The sequence below is a fragment of the Papilio machaon genome, chromosome 23 (genome assembly GCF_912999745.1).
Source record: "Papilio machaon chromosome 23, ilPapMach1.1, whole genome shotgun sequence".
Classification (NCBI taxonomy): Eukaryota; Metazoa; Arthropoda; class Insecta; order Lepidoptera; family Papilionidae; genus Papilio; species Papilio machaon.
Window position 1 is genome coordinate 2,292,786 of NC_060008.1, and position 17,637 is coordinate 2,310,422.

Below are 17,637 nucleotides of genomic sequence, written 5' to 3' on the forward strand. Positions count from 1 at the left end.
ATTTCTAACATATGTCAAATTTGTCCCGCTAAGGTTACGAACATTTAGTAGAACATGAAGATGTTGAACCTGAAAATCAATGGCAACAAGTACTCTTTGACTCTGAGACGGAAGATGCAATATCCAGTTGTATGGAAGATATAGATTCCTCCCCAGTTAGACGGAAAAAGAAAAAATCGAAACGTATAGATACCACCGATGAAGAAGTCGATCCGCTTTCATTATCTGATGATCAACAGTACCAAAAGAAAAAAGAGAGACCACATAGTAAAGAAAGGTTAAAATCAAAGACAAAAGTATCGAGCAAAAACAAAGAGAGCAATGAAAAATTGATGTTAGAAAAGAAAGAACAGAAAGGTGAAAGGAAAGAACGAAAGAAGAAAGATAAAACAAATACAGTCTCTGAAACATCTGTTCCTCTATCAAGGCTTATTGGTATGAAAGTTGCGAGAGTTGAAAATATGTCGGAAAAACTAGAGATGCAAAGTGATGAACAAAATCAAAACAGAAAATTGTCTATAACATCACTCAACTCCGATAATAGTGACAATAATGTTGTATTTGACGGCTTATATTCAATGGATGATATTTCTAGCCCAGAAAAAAGTAATCGAAGTCTTCAATCACTTGCCAATAAAACGATCAAGTTAAATATTGATTTAGATGATGATAACAAGCCTCTGTCTCAAGTGATTAATGAAGCATCACTAAATAACCAAAGTAAAAGGAAAGAATTACTAATTAATTCAGTAATATCATCGCAACAGACTAATTATACTAACTATGATAAGGGATCTAGTATTATTAACTATAAAGACATTCCTGCCCAACAAGATAATACAGTCGTCAAGCAAAGTATTAAAAAACTGGTAGAATTCAGGAGATTAAAGAGTGACAGTAACATGCAACCAAACACCACAAGTCTAGTACAAAGCTCAAACGAAAGCTCACATGCTCAAAGACGACAAGAAGATATTAAAGAACCAAGTTCTTCATTGCAGCAGAAAACAGCAATGAATAATGTAAATATAAAACAGTTTGAACATATGAGCCCTTCAACTAGTGAAGTAAGAAGTATATTGAACGGAAATTCTGTAACATCTAATAGCTCAGAAAAGCTATATGTTGGCCGAATTGTATTTGGCTTGGCAAAATATACTAGCTCTTTGAATGAACAGAAATTAAAAGAAAGTGATACTCAAAGTAAACTTAAATCTCTTTCGCCTGCTCCGAAACCTGAAAGTAGAAATGTTAATGCCAAAACATGCAGCAAACGACCCCCGGATAAGGAAAAACGCATTGCTCAGAAACAAGTTCTAGTTCGAAATCAGCCACAATGTGTGAAAGCCAAAAATATAAACGAGACCAAAACCGGTTTTAATGAATTCATAAAAGAATTACCTTCACAACAACAATTTGACAAACTGAAAAATACAAACGAAACAGAAACCAATTACAAGAGTTCCGTAAATGAATTAAAGCCACAACAACAATGTGACAAATTGAAGAGTGCAAATGAGACCAAAACTAGTTACAAAAGTTTTGTAGATGAATTAAAAGCAACCATAAATGCCGGTACGATTGAAGATGAAATTTACAAGGAATCTACATTCCAAAAAGACATATCTTCAAGTAAAACATTTTCTATACCTAACCAAAGTAAGTTAAAAATAAATTCAGCTTTAACGACCCAATGTGCCAAACCTATTGTACACCAAAAGATAAATGAAGCACCTAACACATTCGCTAGGCTTAATTATATGCATAAGAACAAGCAAAGTCATGTGAGACCTAAAGCCACCAGCGCTATTAAACAAATGCAAGAAAAAAAGTTGACTACTGAATTGGATAAGCAAATTATTGATTATAAACTAGACAAATTCAACTACCTCCAAACCAAAGATTTAACAATATCGCGTGTGGGAACAGGAATTCACAACAGACAGTTAAAAGATACTCCATCGATAGTACAAAAAAGAGAAGTTCATGCTCCATTAATAAGACAAAAGAGAGTTATGAGTAACTCCTCTAATTTGACGAGAGATCAATCTGGTACATCTAACGTTATAAAACCGGATGAAAAAAAGATTCCTATCCAGATGAAAACAGATGCCACCGAGGAAACAACTGCAATAACAAACGCTAATAAATATCAAACTTACGTTGGAACAATCGAAACAACAAAGTCGTCTATGCTGAAGGAAAAGGACCAACAAGACATACTACTACTATTGCGACAACAGAATAAGTTAAATGCTCAAAGTCCTGTAATAAAAACTGAATTGAAATTCAAACATGTTGCTCAAATATCACCGCAATGTAAAACTGAAAGTAGAAGTAATAACAACAACGTTATTTCTAATCTTCGTGATATGGGTGGAACAGGTGTCCGGAGTTTAATTGACTGCGAAAATAAAAATAAATCACATGAAAATTGTGTCCAAAAGTGTGAGACCAAAACTAATACAGTAATATTTTCAAGTGATCAAACTCATCCGTCGGTCATTAAAATGCCAGTAAGTGGAAGTAAAACGATCATCCATTCGTCACAACCAGTGTCGAAGTCGGAAAGTTCTTGTGAAGTCTCTAATACTAAGACACCTTTTAAAAGAGAGAGACATACTCAGAAGAAAGTACCCTTAGATGTCGAAACAAAAACAGACTGGAAATTGGTTATGGAAGATCTTTTGAAACATAAAACACCTAGCCGAGGTCCCAATGCTCTAGATATAGCACTAAACAAAGATTCATTTAAAAAGCATATTGCTAAAAAGGAAATTGATAATGAGAAGGCAGTGAAGATAAGAAGAAACGAAAAGGTCTCTAAAAACTCAACCTCTCCTGGTAATAATGTCGTTAATCAGAAAATGATTCCGTCAGATTTTATATCAAGGACGACAGTTAGTGTTCCAGTAACATTGGTTCCAACAGACTTGCCGAAAAAAATATGTAAGCAGGACGTTAAAAAGAAAGCAGATACGTATTACGTACCTAAAATCTCGTTACCTGATTTACCAAAGAATACATGTAATGTTCTCAACAATCAAGATCCCTTCATATCTGGTCTACCGAATTCAGATTATGATATCTTAGAAGAACTCATGGATGACGATCTGCGCCAAGAAATCGGCGAACTGATTTCAGATGATGAATCAAATTATGCAAATATAACAGACAAAAAAGAAAGTCAATGCTCTGCTATTGTCAATCCTTTCCAAAAAAGATTCTATGATAATACACAGACGACAGTACGAACTCAAGAAATGCAAATCTGTGCACCAGTTCTCCACCAAGATAATGCTTTCGCAACAACCAATATAGCAAGAAATGTTATAAATAATAATTTAGCACAGTTTCCACAATCATCTTCGTCGTCTCCTGCCTTTAGCAGTGGTGGTCAAGCTTATTCAAATACAGCAGTTGCCGGAACCATAAAATTGACTCGTACAAATAATATTGTACATAACATTGAATTTCCCAGTATAAAAATGAATAATACAATTGCGTCAAATATATCACATGTTGTTGAAAACCAAAGTTTATTACATACGCCTTGTTCAAGCAATGATGTTTACCTAAAACGAGAAAATAATGTAGATTCAAGAAATGTTCTCTTTACTACAATACCGCCAAGGGTTTCATTACAAAATGTTGTTGTTATTGACTCGGAAACGGTTTACGATCCATATAATACCATGCAAATACAAGGAAAACAAAATATACAGGTTCGCAACACTAATCCCAACATGTATGTAAATGTAAATAATATGCCAAATATTCCTTTTTTACCTACAACAACATTTGATGCCCAACCAGTAATACCAGTTGTTTTCGACAATACACTAACGCAAACTGGGACGCAAAATAACATACGACATACGTTACCTAATTCCAATATACATCCTGTGGAATATTCTTGTAAACCAAACCTTACTAGTGCCGACCAATCTACTCAATTTATAGAAAGTCGAGCAACAACATCGAGCGATAATAAAAACCAAATTACTCTAAAGAGCGTGTGTAGTTCTTCAGATCTAGACTTAGAAAACAATAAAGATTTGATCTTGAATTATGAAAGAAAAAAATTACCTCAAGCACAGGTTGGTGATAAATTATTATATACAAAAACAGACCACAAGTTTCCAAAAGTAAAACCCTTAGGTGACATTGACACTATGATAGTATTCTCCAAACAAAGTGAAAGACTAAAAGAAAAGCGCATGGCAATAATAAATAGAGAAGTAAGACATTACACAAATCTGCCCCCGATACCTTTACATTATATGTCATTAAATAAAGGAGAAGGCAAAAGCGCCAATTCAAATGAAAGTAAAGAAGATAGCGTTTTAAATGAAAAAACTCCTGGTGAGGATGTCATATGTATCATTGAAAATTCATGTGACGATTATTCGAGAAGTCTATTATTGAAAAAGTGCGAAAATGATAAAGATATGCCAAATGTGTCAAAAGAGAGCAGAAAAGATATAAACAATAGATATTCCGATAGTTTACGACGTAATAGTTTACCACAAAAACCTTCACCTAACCCCGTATATATAGATAAAATAATGTTGAGGAAGACTAAAAAAAGGAAAATAAAAATCAAAAATGCACCACTAAAGGCTGCATCTACTCTGAGTCATAAAAAAATGTTTAAAACTAATTTAACCAGTAGTTTGAAAAAATCTTCGAAAGTACGTAAATCCAAATCGTACGTACGTAAATCAATTGGAACAACTGGAACTCAGAAATTAGAACAAAATATAGGGATTGAAAATAACTTTGAAATAAACGGGAATGTCCCCAAAAAGTCCGATACTGTCGAATCAATTAACGTTTTTTCGATTGAAAATGAACCTTTTGACATAGAAGACCAGTTGATTGGGTCAGTTATATCAAAATCGAAATTAAGTGCACCTGTTAAGGACTTCGATATATCTGAGCCTAAGGATATAACGGTTGAAATTAATGGCAAAGGCGAAGAAAAAGAAAATGACTTAAATAAATCGCAAAAAGTCATCAACGAAAAACAGGAAGCGAATAATATGAAATCTGACACCGAAGTTGGTGAAATTAGTTTTGAAAACGATTTTAAGGAACAAAGATCTAACACAAATAATGATTATAGTACAAAAAATTATAATGGCAAAAACGTTCCACGTCGCTTGTACAAAAGGAGAAGTACATTTAAAAAACCCAACGATGAAACCAACGATGAAATTAAAACTCTTAAAAAAGCTACTACAAAGGAAGGTTCGAGAAACAAATTGAGTATGAATTCACCATTTGTAAATAATGATGGTTTGCGTGACGATAACGTGACAAAAATCTTAACCACAGAAAACGGTTCTTCTATAAAACAAAAACAAACAGTTCATAATGAAGTTATAGATCTAGATAAAGTGTCTGATGCGAGTGTACCTCCAATCGAGTTTACGAATTTGTTACCTGTAAACAAAAATGATAAAGTTGAAAATTGTAAATATCGAAGTCATAAAAATTTTACTTATAGAAATGGAGTTCAAAAAATTTACAGTGAAATAAAGGACTTAAACCAAGTAACATTTGAAGAAATTTCGTCCAAAAAATCAACAAAGATAGCTCAAAAAGCATTCCGTGTCGTGTTGCCTGACGGAACAATGTTTAAAGCCGTAATTACAGGAAAAAAGAATTACGATGTCAATGATTTAAAAATCAATTCAAAAATTAAATTTCTATTATTGGATAATTTCTTTAACAACAAAATGACTTCCTCTAGTAAAGTTCTCCAAAAGAAATCAATCGGGGTTTCTACGACAAATAAAACCTTGGAAAATACAAATGAGGTGGAAACAATAGATTTAATAAGCGATGATGAAATAGACTCTGGTTTAACTGTACGAACAAACTCCGGCAATTTCTTAATACGTTCCTTGGATAAAGAAGATTTTGAAAAACATAGAAAGAAATTGGCTAGTAAATGTTCTGTGACATTAACGAGATATTCTGTAGAAGAATTAACTGCATTAAATAGAAGCATAAGAGATCCAGAATCGTGTGGCACAGAGCAAAGTATTGCAACTTCAAAAGACGAACAATTTCAAAATATTCAGAGAGGCGAATTCGAACAAATTGCTAAAACTCAGCTTCTTTTATCTGATAAAAACGTTTCAGAAACTAGCCATTTGGAAAATGTTTGTAATAATGATAATACACAGATTGATTTAGTTTCTGGAAAAATAAAAATGGAACCTACTACGGGTAGAATTCAAAATGTCCCGAATGCTGTGATAATAAATGACGATAATGACGTAGAACTAACTTTTACGTCAACTGAAGAACAAAAAGATCTAAATGGACCTCTTAAAAGAACACAACGGAACACAAACAATTTTAATTGTTTCATAAAACTTGTCAGGTGTGATAATCTAGTGAAAAAATACAACGTATTAAAGCAGAAATGTTATGTAAAACTTGTGCGTTGCGACAATGTTTCTTTTAAAGAGACAAGTCAAATACCTCACCTCTTGGAAGAAGAAACATTACCAGTAGAAGCAACATTTTCTTACAATGAAAGTTATAGCGATAAGAAGGATTTAAATCAAGACGACGCCGCGGATTCCAAAATGAATGATCATGCAATGCATCCCTTAGTTGAAGAGGAGCAGGATAAATATCAATCGGAACTCAAACGAAGCACATCTTGTTCAATATTAATTGATTTTTTAACATGCAGAGAAATAATGGATGATATTATGATGGATGAAAACGTTAATAATGACAGTGCTGAACAAGAATGGTTTGTTAAATTACCTGTATATTTTGAAGTTAATTGTTATGCAGAATGGTCAATGACAAAACGTGATTTATATCTGCAATCTTCTAATTCAATGGAAGGTATTCACCAAAATCCTAATATGTTCTATAATAACAGTCCTAACTATGTTGAAGTCTTGGATTTTAAAGGTACTGAAACAGCAAATGCCAATTCTGCCCTTGAAATACTTCCGACGTTTCATGTTCAAAGTTTGTGTAATTTGGCATTACAGTTTTTCCAAAGTAATTCATTTTTAGATTCGTTATATCCTAAATCACATGTCACCGCAAAAATAACAAAAAATGATAACCCTCTACTAAAAAGAAAGTCAAATAATGAATACAAAACATCCAGTAACAAAATATCTAAACTCGAACACCAAACACCATTGTGCGAAAAAAGTGCTATTACTGTAGAAGTTAAAAACAAAATTTGTGCAGTTACGGATGATAATATTGTTATAAAAAATTTAAAACCAGAAAATGGCAATGATTTTGATGAAACGGTATTAGCGAATATAAGTGTAAAGCAAAATAACATTTACACAACCACAGGTAACGAATTGTCCAGTCCCAAAAACGAAAACATTGCTGAAAAATTATCAGGCCCAAACGGAAATATATCAACGTTTTGCGAAGTTAAAGACACAGGACTAAATATTGAAGAGCAAAAAGATATTGAATCCAATCAAGATTATGAAAATATGGCTGGTCATTCAAACAATGCAAACAAAATAATGAAAACCGAACTTAAAAAAATTGATGTTTGTGACGATGATGATACTGTTATGAAATTAGAAACGACCGCAACGACTAATGCTAATTCAAAAATATGCAAAGAAAATTCAAATTTGTCAGATACAACTCAAAATATGTACGTTAAATCAGGAGATCTTTGTGATACTTTCCAAATAATAGAAGAAAAAGATGTCCCTGTCTCGCATAATAATTCAGTAAATCTTAATCAGTCTCAAAATAAATTTAATTTTATTAATACGGATCATAGTTATTCAACGATTAGCAAGGATGTCAATAATGACTTAAATCATTTAAGTAGAACCGAGACCTGCCTTAAAGTTGATAATTCCATTACTGATGATAATTCGGATTTCACAAATCAAGAATCTAATGTAATGATCACCGAGGTTGAAATTTCTTCAAATTCAGAAGAACGAAATATTGTAACTGAAAGCAGCACAGAAGGTGCAGTTCTAGGAAATATTGAAAATAGTAATGTACTAAACGACCAAGTACCTGAAGAGACGTACAATGTTCTCAGAAATGTAACACTTGTTTACCAAGATAATGCGGAAATTGTGTTAAAAGGCATAGAGTATGAAGATCCTATTGCTGGCACATGTTACATGTTTCCTTTGGAAAGTAGTACAATATTTTCCGATGTAGTTAATGAAGGCGATTATTTTTGTAATGATAAACAAGGTGATGTCACAAATAACGACGATAATAAGATCCAAATAAAATCTAGTAACATTGTTGATGTACTAAGCGATGAAAGTTTGTCAATTATACCACCTATAAAAACATATTCAAGATACAAGCAAGAAAACAAAAAGTATTGCTTCGATAAATTAAGTAAAAGAGGTATAAAACGTAAAAATACTCGAGATTGTGAAATGTGTGAAAAACGATACAGAAAAAGAAAAAACATCGATTATTTAAAAGATAGCGTTAACAAGCAAAGTAATACAGCGTATGGTAAAGAGTATAAACGGCTATTACATTATTTCAGTTCTATAAAATTTTCCTATACAAGGTCATTTGATAAAGAACACATTGACGTTCTGGATTTACTCAGCGGTTGGCCCATAACAGAAACATACGACGTGCCATTATCTGTCACTGAGTCGTCTGATATATTTAAAGACAATTTTGAACAAACGTGTTTTCCGGATCCTTTAAAACAAACACTGGAGCAAGAACTATCCTCTGGTTATATTGAACCCATAACTTCGGATGATTCTAGTGAAACTAATTTCAGTATGGGTTTTGGTGAGGAGTCCGGCAGAGTCATACAAAATTTAGAAAAGAAGGATAATACTTTAAAATTTTCGGCTGCGACTCTGTCGGACGTAAAGCAATCTCAGCCGTTTTTAGTGTCCAAAAAATATGTGGACTACGAAAATTCAAATGAGGTATCTAATTCATCTATGGAGGTCCAAAACATTAAATTAAAACCTTGCACTGATTATATACAATTAAAGGACAAGGTACGTTCGTATTTTAAGAAAACAGCAATAGAGTTGAAGTATAACTGGATGAGAGATAATTTAAAGGATAAGGATTTGATGAGTTTCAATGGAGATAATAATATTACAAATTGCCTACTAGACTTTTACTTGTATGATTTTATTGAACCTTCTCCAGTCGAAAGTATTGTACAAGTTGTTCAAATTGGTCAGCTACCAGTAAGTGCAGCTGCGCAAAACCCAGTTAGTTGTGATCCGCGCGTAACGCAAGTTGCAAACGCCAGTCCCCCACAATGTTCAGAAGAAAATAGTTCACAAGACGATTCCCAGTCACCAGTGAAAACAGAGTATACAGAACTCACAACTGCAGATCTCACTTTACCGTTAGTGGCAGACTATAATCGTCATGATTGTCATAAAATAACAGAACCTCAGGAACCTGCACATTTACATAATAATCAAGAAATTTTGCAGTCTGAATTTGGTTACTGTGGTAAAATGGATCCTAAAGAAGATTATAATCACGACGAAGTTAAGGATTTGAGTCTTAGGAATAAAGAATTGCAAATGTTGGGAAAAGAAGACACAAATAACTCAGTTTATCATTACGATCCAAATGTTGATAATGAAAGTCCAGAGTTAGATACTCAGACGACTTTTTTTGAATCAACTAACAAAGAAAATAATGTACCGGAAAGAACGGATCAGATAGCTCATGCAATGAGTGCCGCTGGTATTACGTCAACGGTTGAGAACGATCCAAAAGCACATGCATTGGTTAATATTCTGTCTGAAAAATTACAAAACAACGTTGATCCGACTCAAAATCACGTAAACAGTTGCTCAAATGCCGCATCCATTAACGCAGTAGCGTTGCAGCAAGCTTTAGCACAAATTCTTCCTCCCCCTCTAAACCAAACGACTAGCGCAGAAACTGATTCACAGACGCCGTCAATAACACCACAAGTATTGCATATCGTCCAAGGAAAAAATGCTGAAGGTAATCAAATAACACTAGTCGATAACCCCCAGCAGTCTGTTATAAATACACCGAATGCTGCACCTGTACTGCATATTGTACAAAACAAGAGTTCAAACACAAATGCAAGTTGTAACGGGACCCCTGTACAACAAACTAATTCATTCGGAGCCCTGTCTCTGGTGGAAACTGGATTACAGCAAAATGGCAATCAACTCCTACACATAGTCAACACTGGCAATCAAAAAGACAACAATACAAATCAACTTCTTAAAAGGGTTAACCTTCTTGCTAATGTTCAAGGTTCAAATGAACAAAAAATGTTACAATTCGTTTGTAAATCTACCGATGGCAAAGCAATTCAGCTAAATGCCCCACATCAAGGTAGCATGGTTTTGAGATTACAGCCCATTGAAAACCAAAGTGTACACGATGGCCCGTCAAATACTGAACAACATAGCCCAGCGCCTGCTGCAGCAAATAATACACCTGTTCAAGAAAACATCAATACACAACAAGAAATTAAATCTCGATCTGTTTATGAGGAAAACTATGCTAAATTTATCCAAAATACTTCGAGTAAATCAAATCCAGAAAAAGCCACAAGCCTTCCGAAATTTAATCAGGCGTTTGGCAAACCTGTATTTCAAGAGGAAAATCAAAAGGAAAACGAAATGAATAGTAACGACGCTCACTTACCAGCCGTGAATTCAGTTGATGATACTCCTGAAACTTCTGATAACGGTATGAATCTTGATCACATTGGGCAAATCAGTAGCCCGCCATTGTTGTTGCGAAAATCACCTCAAACTTCGCAAGCCCAACCTAATTTAGTTCAACAAATTAAACAGTCCATTTCTCCTATGAATATTCAAACTATGCACGGTGGAGTTATTTATACACGACAAATACCTGTCAATATTGGCGGAGGACAGACAATAAATTTGATAACAGTACCCAGTACAGAACTTATAGATGATTCTAACCACAAACAACCTGATGTCAAGTATGTTAATCAAGGTGATATTGTTGAACCATCTATAATTAAAATTGTGCCACAAACTACGTCTAACTCTGACTTGTCACCTGATGAAACAAATCATAACGCTGGTACTTTAAACGAAGGTGCGCAAAATACTCAAACTCAACCTGTTTTAACACAGATGCGAATAAAGTTGCCGATGTTGAGTAAAGCACCACAAATGGTATCTGGTACGAGAGTAGTTAGACCATCATTTTTTCAAATCCAAAGAAACGTCATCGGAGGCGCCAACCAACCTGTTTATCAACAGTTGGTGCTGACTGCTGCACCGCCTCTGGGCCAACAGACTATCAGATTACCACAATCGCAAATGACGAGACAAATTAAAGTAACTAACGAAAGTTCCTCGGAATCACAATTGAGTTCATCGACTCTCGAACAACTAAGAGAATTTGACATGGTACTGGAACAAGTCAAAGAAAGGAGCACGGTACAACCGAATTCTACTACAAATAACTCCATTTCAAAACCTCACACTACCACGTCTAATGACGCAAACGACGTCGCCTCAGCCGGACCGACAGCAACAGAGCCAACTCAAGTACTCTTTTCTACTGGAGCAAATCAACAGTTTAATGTCGCATATGGTAATAGAAAATCTACCGTTTCGACACCAACTACATCAACGTTTGTCCGATCCCCAGATTCATCAGTAACTGAATCTCCCACTTCTTCGAATAATGTTCAAGTTTCACAAACAGTAACATCTGCTACAACCTCCAACAGTACATCTGTGCAACAAAGCAACCCAAAGCCAGTTAAAATTAGTTCTAGGTCAAGACCAAGACCGAAAGCTTCGTCAAATCCTCCAAACACATTAAAATTAAATAATGTGCCGCCTAAGCCCTCAACACAGAAGCCACTAGAAGATGAGCAGACAACGCAAAGAATACTGTATATATTAGCCGAATACAGAGAGCAAGTTGAGAATTGTCCTGATAAGAATAAACCAGCGCCCCGTAGACGTACAAATCCACCATCCAATCCGGGATCCTCGAAGCGAAAGAAGAGTTCCAGTGGCTCAAGACGATCGGGTGCTCGAGACTCGAGTCCCATAAATGGCGATGACGCCAATCGCACTATGGGCTCAGAAGACAGCAGCTGCGGAACATCACAGGGCGATTGTAATGAGAACTGTTTAGAAACGCCTTCGCCGCAAGACAGTCCACGTAAACTGCCAAGAAAGTTGTCGTTTGAAAACGAAACACCACCCCCTCAACCGCGACCGCAGTTGCAGCGTAATGTGATAGTTGCAGACGGCCAGACTATCACTGTCGCCCGGGGACCGACGGGAAAACCCGCTACGGCCTTGCTAATGCCGGCGAACTATATCCTGCCTGTCTCGATGCTAAAGGGCGGTCAGCAAATCGCTATAGTCACAAATCGCGGTCCAAAACTTTTAACCGTGAGCGGTGGCGAAGGTGGAACGACCGGTGCGTTACTGCTGCAACGGCTGATCGGTCCCGCCGGGCTGAAGCCCATGCTGGCCCGGCCCGGTGTGCGCCACGTGCGACTGCCCACCGCAGCGCTGCACAATCTCCACGCGTTCAACTTCGCAACGGCCACGACGGTGCAACCGCCAGACAGCACGATGTCGCCAGCTCCATCATCGACGCCCCCAGACCTGGTAGAAACTAGAGCGGCGGCTTCGCCGTGGACCGAGAAACAGACCCAAGACGTTAAGCCGGAGCGGAGTCCGAGTCCGGACGGGTCCCAACCTTGGAACGTTCCGACATCGGCCAATACGCATGAATACACCTACGAAGAGACCGTGCGCACCGACAACTTGGACAGGACCGTTCTTGTAAGTACAGCAATTTCTTACATTAGAGAACTTCTGTATCATGATATAATATAAATTTATTATTAAACCTATAACATATATTTAATTATAATATTTATTTATTCCACGCCGTAATATTTCCTTAGTAAATAACCGATCGTAATTCAGAAGTGACGGAATATTTTGCAACTTCAGGACCCGATCCCAGATCGATACAGTCCCGATATGGAGGCGCAAAGGATCTTTGATAAGATGTTCGAAGTAGACATGAAAAGGTCTTACGTTGTCGATACTCAGGACGATTCGCCGCGTTGCGGTTATGATATAGACACGTCCGATTGCGACGATAAGTGCTACCATCAGGTGACCACATCGTAGTACCGTCGCAGACCCCTATAGATCCGCCTCTTTTCGTAGAACATGCACGCCTCTCTTTGTTTTCTATGCTTTCCTCTTCGTTCCGTGTTGGTTTTGCCGTTATCCATATTATGACTTACATGCGACATTATGATTATCGCTGCATTCAGCTGAATAATGAAAAACATAACTTCTAATTCTGCATACTTTCATGTTATCAAATAGCTATAATATGCTTTCTCGCTTATAAGTTATTTAAAAATATTACTTGATAAATTAAAAACATTAATAAGACAAAAATGTATTATGTTATTTCTAAATTAATCATAAAAAGAAAGTCGCTGCAACCAAAAGAATGTAACCCTGGCATCCTTCACAGGTAACGAAGATGAAAAAGTTAAAAACTATTTTTCATAGTAAATGTTGTCTCCATTTCGAATAGCCGTATCATTTTTATATTACTGAATTCGTATTTTCGAGGAGAACTCTATACTGCTTCCTTTCTATTAATAAAATTTTAAAATAGCGAAATTAAATCATGTTTTATTTAATTTTGCATGTAACGAAATCGGTTCTTTTATATGTACCCTCATTATCAAGTTATCCTGCATTAAATTTGTGCATGTAGTTGCATCAATGGTCATCCTACTTCTAAATCTTTATTACTATAGTTATTTAAAAACATATTATTTTCCTCTATAACTTTATGTAAGGAATTACTTATGTAATTAATACGTGATATTCAACTAGCCTTATTCGTTGTCGTAGTGTAAAAAAAATTGTTAAAATTCAACGACAAAAAAAAACTTTTCCAGCTTTTTGCTTTAACTATTTACTAAAAAAAAAACATAATGGCTTTTCCTGTGAAGACATAACGAAAACATCATTTGTTATATTTTATTTAGTATCGTAGTATTTATATGAATTGATTTTGAATAATGTGTATAGGTTGTGCAGAAAAGAGACATTTCCTCACACCGACAACACAGATTGACTCACGTGACCGCCGCAGCCCTGAGGCATAAGTATGCCATATTGGAACACGAACTTAGGCTGCAGGTAAGTAAAATCTCAATCGATAATCTACAGTACTTAAATAAAGTAAAAAACAACCCAACTGACTACTGACACTACGAGAAAGAATACGAAATTACTGACAAATTAAGCTTCAGAGTTGGACAAGCCATTTAGGGTACATTACTACTGGTATGATAACATTTTGCACTGCAATTTGCTCAAAGTTAAATTTCTTGATCGTGTCTTTTATTCAAATAATAATTCTATTGCAGAAATCGCTATCGGAGGAATGTGAAGATTTGGGTGTGGACTCGCCGTCTGCCTCGGAACTGTTCCCGGAGGCCGAGCTGCTGTTCGCCGGCTCTCCAGCACAGGACCACACGCAGGACCCGCACCCACACCGCCCGCACACACGTGAGTACCATTTGGACCATGAGTGCGACTGAACCATGACTTCAAACCGCCATCAAAAAGTCCAAATTGTCTTGTCATTGCCTTCATAGAACTGTTTGTATTTCAGCTCCACCCATTATTATTAACCAAAGCATACCCCGACCTGACATGGACGATCAAATTGCCACCGACCATCTTCTCCAGCGCCCCGATCTTCAGGAAGAAACAAACAGTGACCTGGCTATGAACCTGGGATTGGACGACGTCGGTATTGTCACGGTGACTGAGAATGGAGCCACTATCACCTTGGATCACGAGGAGTTTGCAAGGTCGCATCCCAATACCACCTTCCATAAGGAACCAACCGAAGAAACGGAGGTAAAAGTGATTCATAATTCATTATCATTCATTATTTTATTAATCACTCAGTTCGGTGTAAATTTTTTTATGTTTTCGAGTATGTTTTGTGACATATTAGTACATCACCTTGACTTTATTAGATCATAAATTTTATGAGAGGAGTACTTAAAACTCGACAAATACTTTCAGATGCATCCCTATACAGTATCGGAAATTAAAAGCCGTCACATTACGTCGACAATATTCCATGCTAGTAGAGCCCCGGCCACAGTACTGATGGGCCCGCAGACGACTGTCATCTCTCAGGCGAGTCACGACAGCCCCCACATACAGCACAACATCAGATACACACACATGGACAACATCATCAACGCGCCGGTCGCACAACAACACAACCTCAATCTATCGACCGTACTCGTAAAAGATGACGGTCTAACGAGGTACGACAGCATCCTGACTGACTCCAGGGAACTGCATCTCTCCAACACCGCCTCGGCCATCGTCCACTCGGTCGGCAACGCCACACAAGTCATCAGAAGAGTGGGCTACGATGATGAAAAACGAGATCCGAGATTCCTCATCGACGATCCTGACACATTGATGGGCGGTGACGACGCGAAAATGATGGGAGAAGACAGCTCGAGGGAGGCGTTCGAATCCATGTCCGGCGACGTGGACTACGATCGATCATCTCCGGAGCGCCAGACGGAACTGTACTGGGAATCCAACTCTGTGGCGGATCGTTTGGAGAGCAGACGACCGATGGATTTTAGCAGCGACAGCGAAAAGTGTTGCAAGAGCCCGCCGTACGAGGAGAACAACTCCACTGACTCCAGCGGCATGAGCACGCAAGTGAGACTGGACTCGGTGATCAAGGACGCGAGGGGAATAGACCGCAGCGGCAGCGCAGACGGCTCCTCGGCCGACGACGCGCTCCCGCCGCTGCGCACTTACCCCGCCAAGCGGGTGTACCACCACCCCGTGGACAGGGAGTCGGGCAGGAGTCTGTCGGGGAAGACGAGAGCCGGCGAGAGGCTGGACAGCCTGGATGTGCGGCGGCGAGCGTCCGGCCGCGGCGTGGTGAAGCGCTGCTGTCATTGCTGCTCCGGCTCGCCCCTGCCGCCGCGCCCCAAGAAGCCCAAGCCGAGGAAACCCAGCCTAGACTACAGCATGCACTGAACACGACACACCACTTGTATAAAGCCAAACATACGACCAGACTGAACGATGATCTCATTCGCGTGAGGTTCCATTTTCTAGTTTTAATATAGTGTTAAAAAAAAGAAATTGTTAAACTTGTTTTGTATATAACCTTGTGTTGCTAACTTCCGCGACTGTCCCTTCTGTTGATTAGCTTAAGCCGTTTCCTTTAAGTGTTACGAGTGAATAAGTTGCGGTCTGTCACCGGTCAGTTCAAATCTTTTGTACGCTTCTTGATGATATCTCTATCACGGGAGGCATTTTAATTGTTATTTTTTTTTTTTTAATTCTTGTAATATATTCATTATATATAATATATAAAATTCTAGACGATTGTAAAAACTACTTCTGTAGGTATATCTTGATTGTAGGTTAAGTGTTTCCTTTAGCGATTACAGGCTATACTCAAATGTGAATTTTATATAATATCTAGGAATTAGCTACTACTAAATGATGTTAAATATGGCCCCTTCTTGATGTTAGACTGAATAAATTTTCTCCTTAGTATGTTTCACACTAACTTTTGAAGCAAATGTTTTATATTTTGTTTTTCTATTTTGTATTAGTCTAATACTGTATTATATTCGTCTAGGTGATAAGTCTAGGTGACTTCCATTGTGATGCACAAAATCTATCGACCTGTTATAATTCCAGATTTAAATGAGTGGATTTTTTTTTTGAGCCAGAAGAATCTTTTCGACGCGACTGTACCAAGAAAATATATTTACGATGAAACGGTTTGCTATAACTTCTTTATAATTTAACTTACGGCCGATATTTGACATGATGTTATTTAAGGTATTTGATTTTTTTTTTATATCCATAGATTAATTTATATATGTAAATAAATAACCCGCCCAGTTCGCTTTCGGGGAGCGTCTAGTCACTACTATATATGTCAGTGTTGCGGCGGAGAGCGCACCGAATACTGACTTTCAGTATTCAATCTGCTTCTGTATATAATATATATGCAGTTTTAGATAAAATATATAACTAATCTACATAGCTGTATTCTTGAGAAAGTTAATTTGACTTTCTCGTTGTATATAAGAGAGGGGAATGGGGAAGAAATGTTAAGATTTAGTGAATTTAGTAATAACGGGCGCATTTATAGCAAATTGTCAAAACCCGATATCATAAGGCGGGTTTATTATGAATATTAATTAGAGGACGATTTTAATAATAGGTTTTGCCATGGTGGAGAAAATATTTAAAATTTATTGATTTAAATCAAGGTCACTTGACTTAGTGAAGCTTTTAGCTTTACGTACAGTTTGTACCTTTCAGATATGTTAAGTTCTATGAGGAAGAGTGAGATAGTGTTAGTCTTACTGAGTTACCATTAATATGTTTTATGTCCATCAGAAATCAAGATATAAGGCAAAAGAAATAATAACATAATTATGTTTAATTATTGGGGTTGTAAAACTAAAAATTCAAAATTTACGAGCCCACGTTCATGGAGGCATTTTATTATGATTGAAGTTATTTATATAAGCGTATA

The 17,637-nt window shown here is 36.8% G+C and overlaps 1 protein-coding gene across 1 annotated transcript in view; it reads left to right on the forward strand.

Moving 5' to 3' along the window:
• The window catches only part of LOC106711206, a 28,740-nt gene extending 11,103 nt beyond the window's left edge, over nt 1-17,637 (forward strand). Inside the window, exons 13-18 of the mRNA XM_045683797.1 lie at nt 34-12,827; nt 13,002-13,169; nt 14,112-14,222; nt 14,453-14,594; nt 14,701-14,951; nt 15,123-17,637. Of these exons, the coding sequence (XP_045539753.1) occupies nt 34-12,827; nt 13,002-13,169; nt 14,112-14,222; nt 14,453-14,594; nt 14,701-14,951; nt 15,123-16,112 (14,456 nt within the window). The 3' untranslated portion in view covers nt 16,113-17,637. The remainder of the gene's footprint in view (nt 1-33; nt 12,828-13,001; nt 13,170-14,111; nt 14,223-14,452; nt 14,595-14,700; nt 14,952-15,122) is intronic.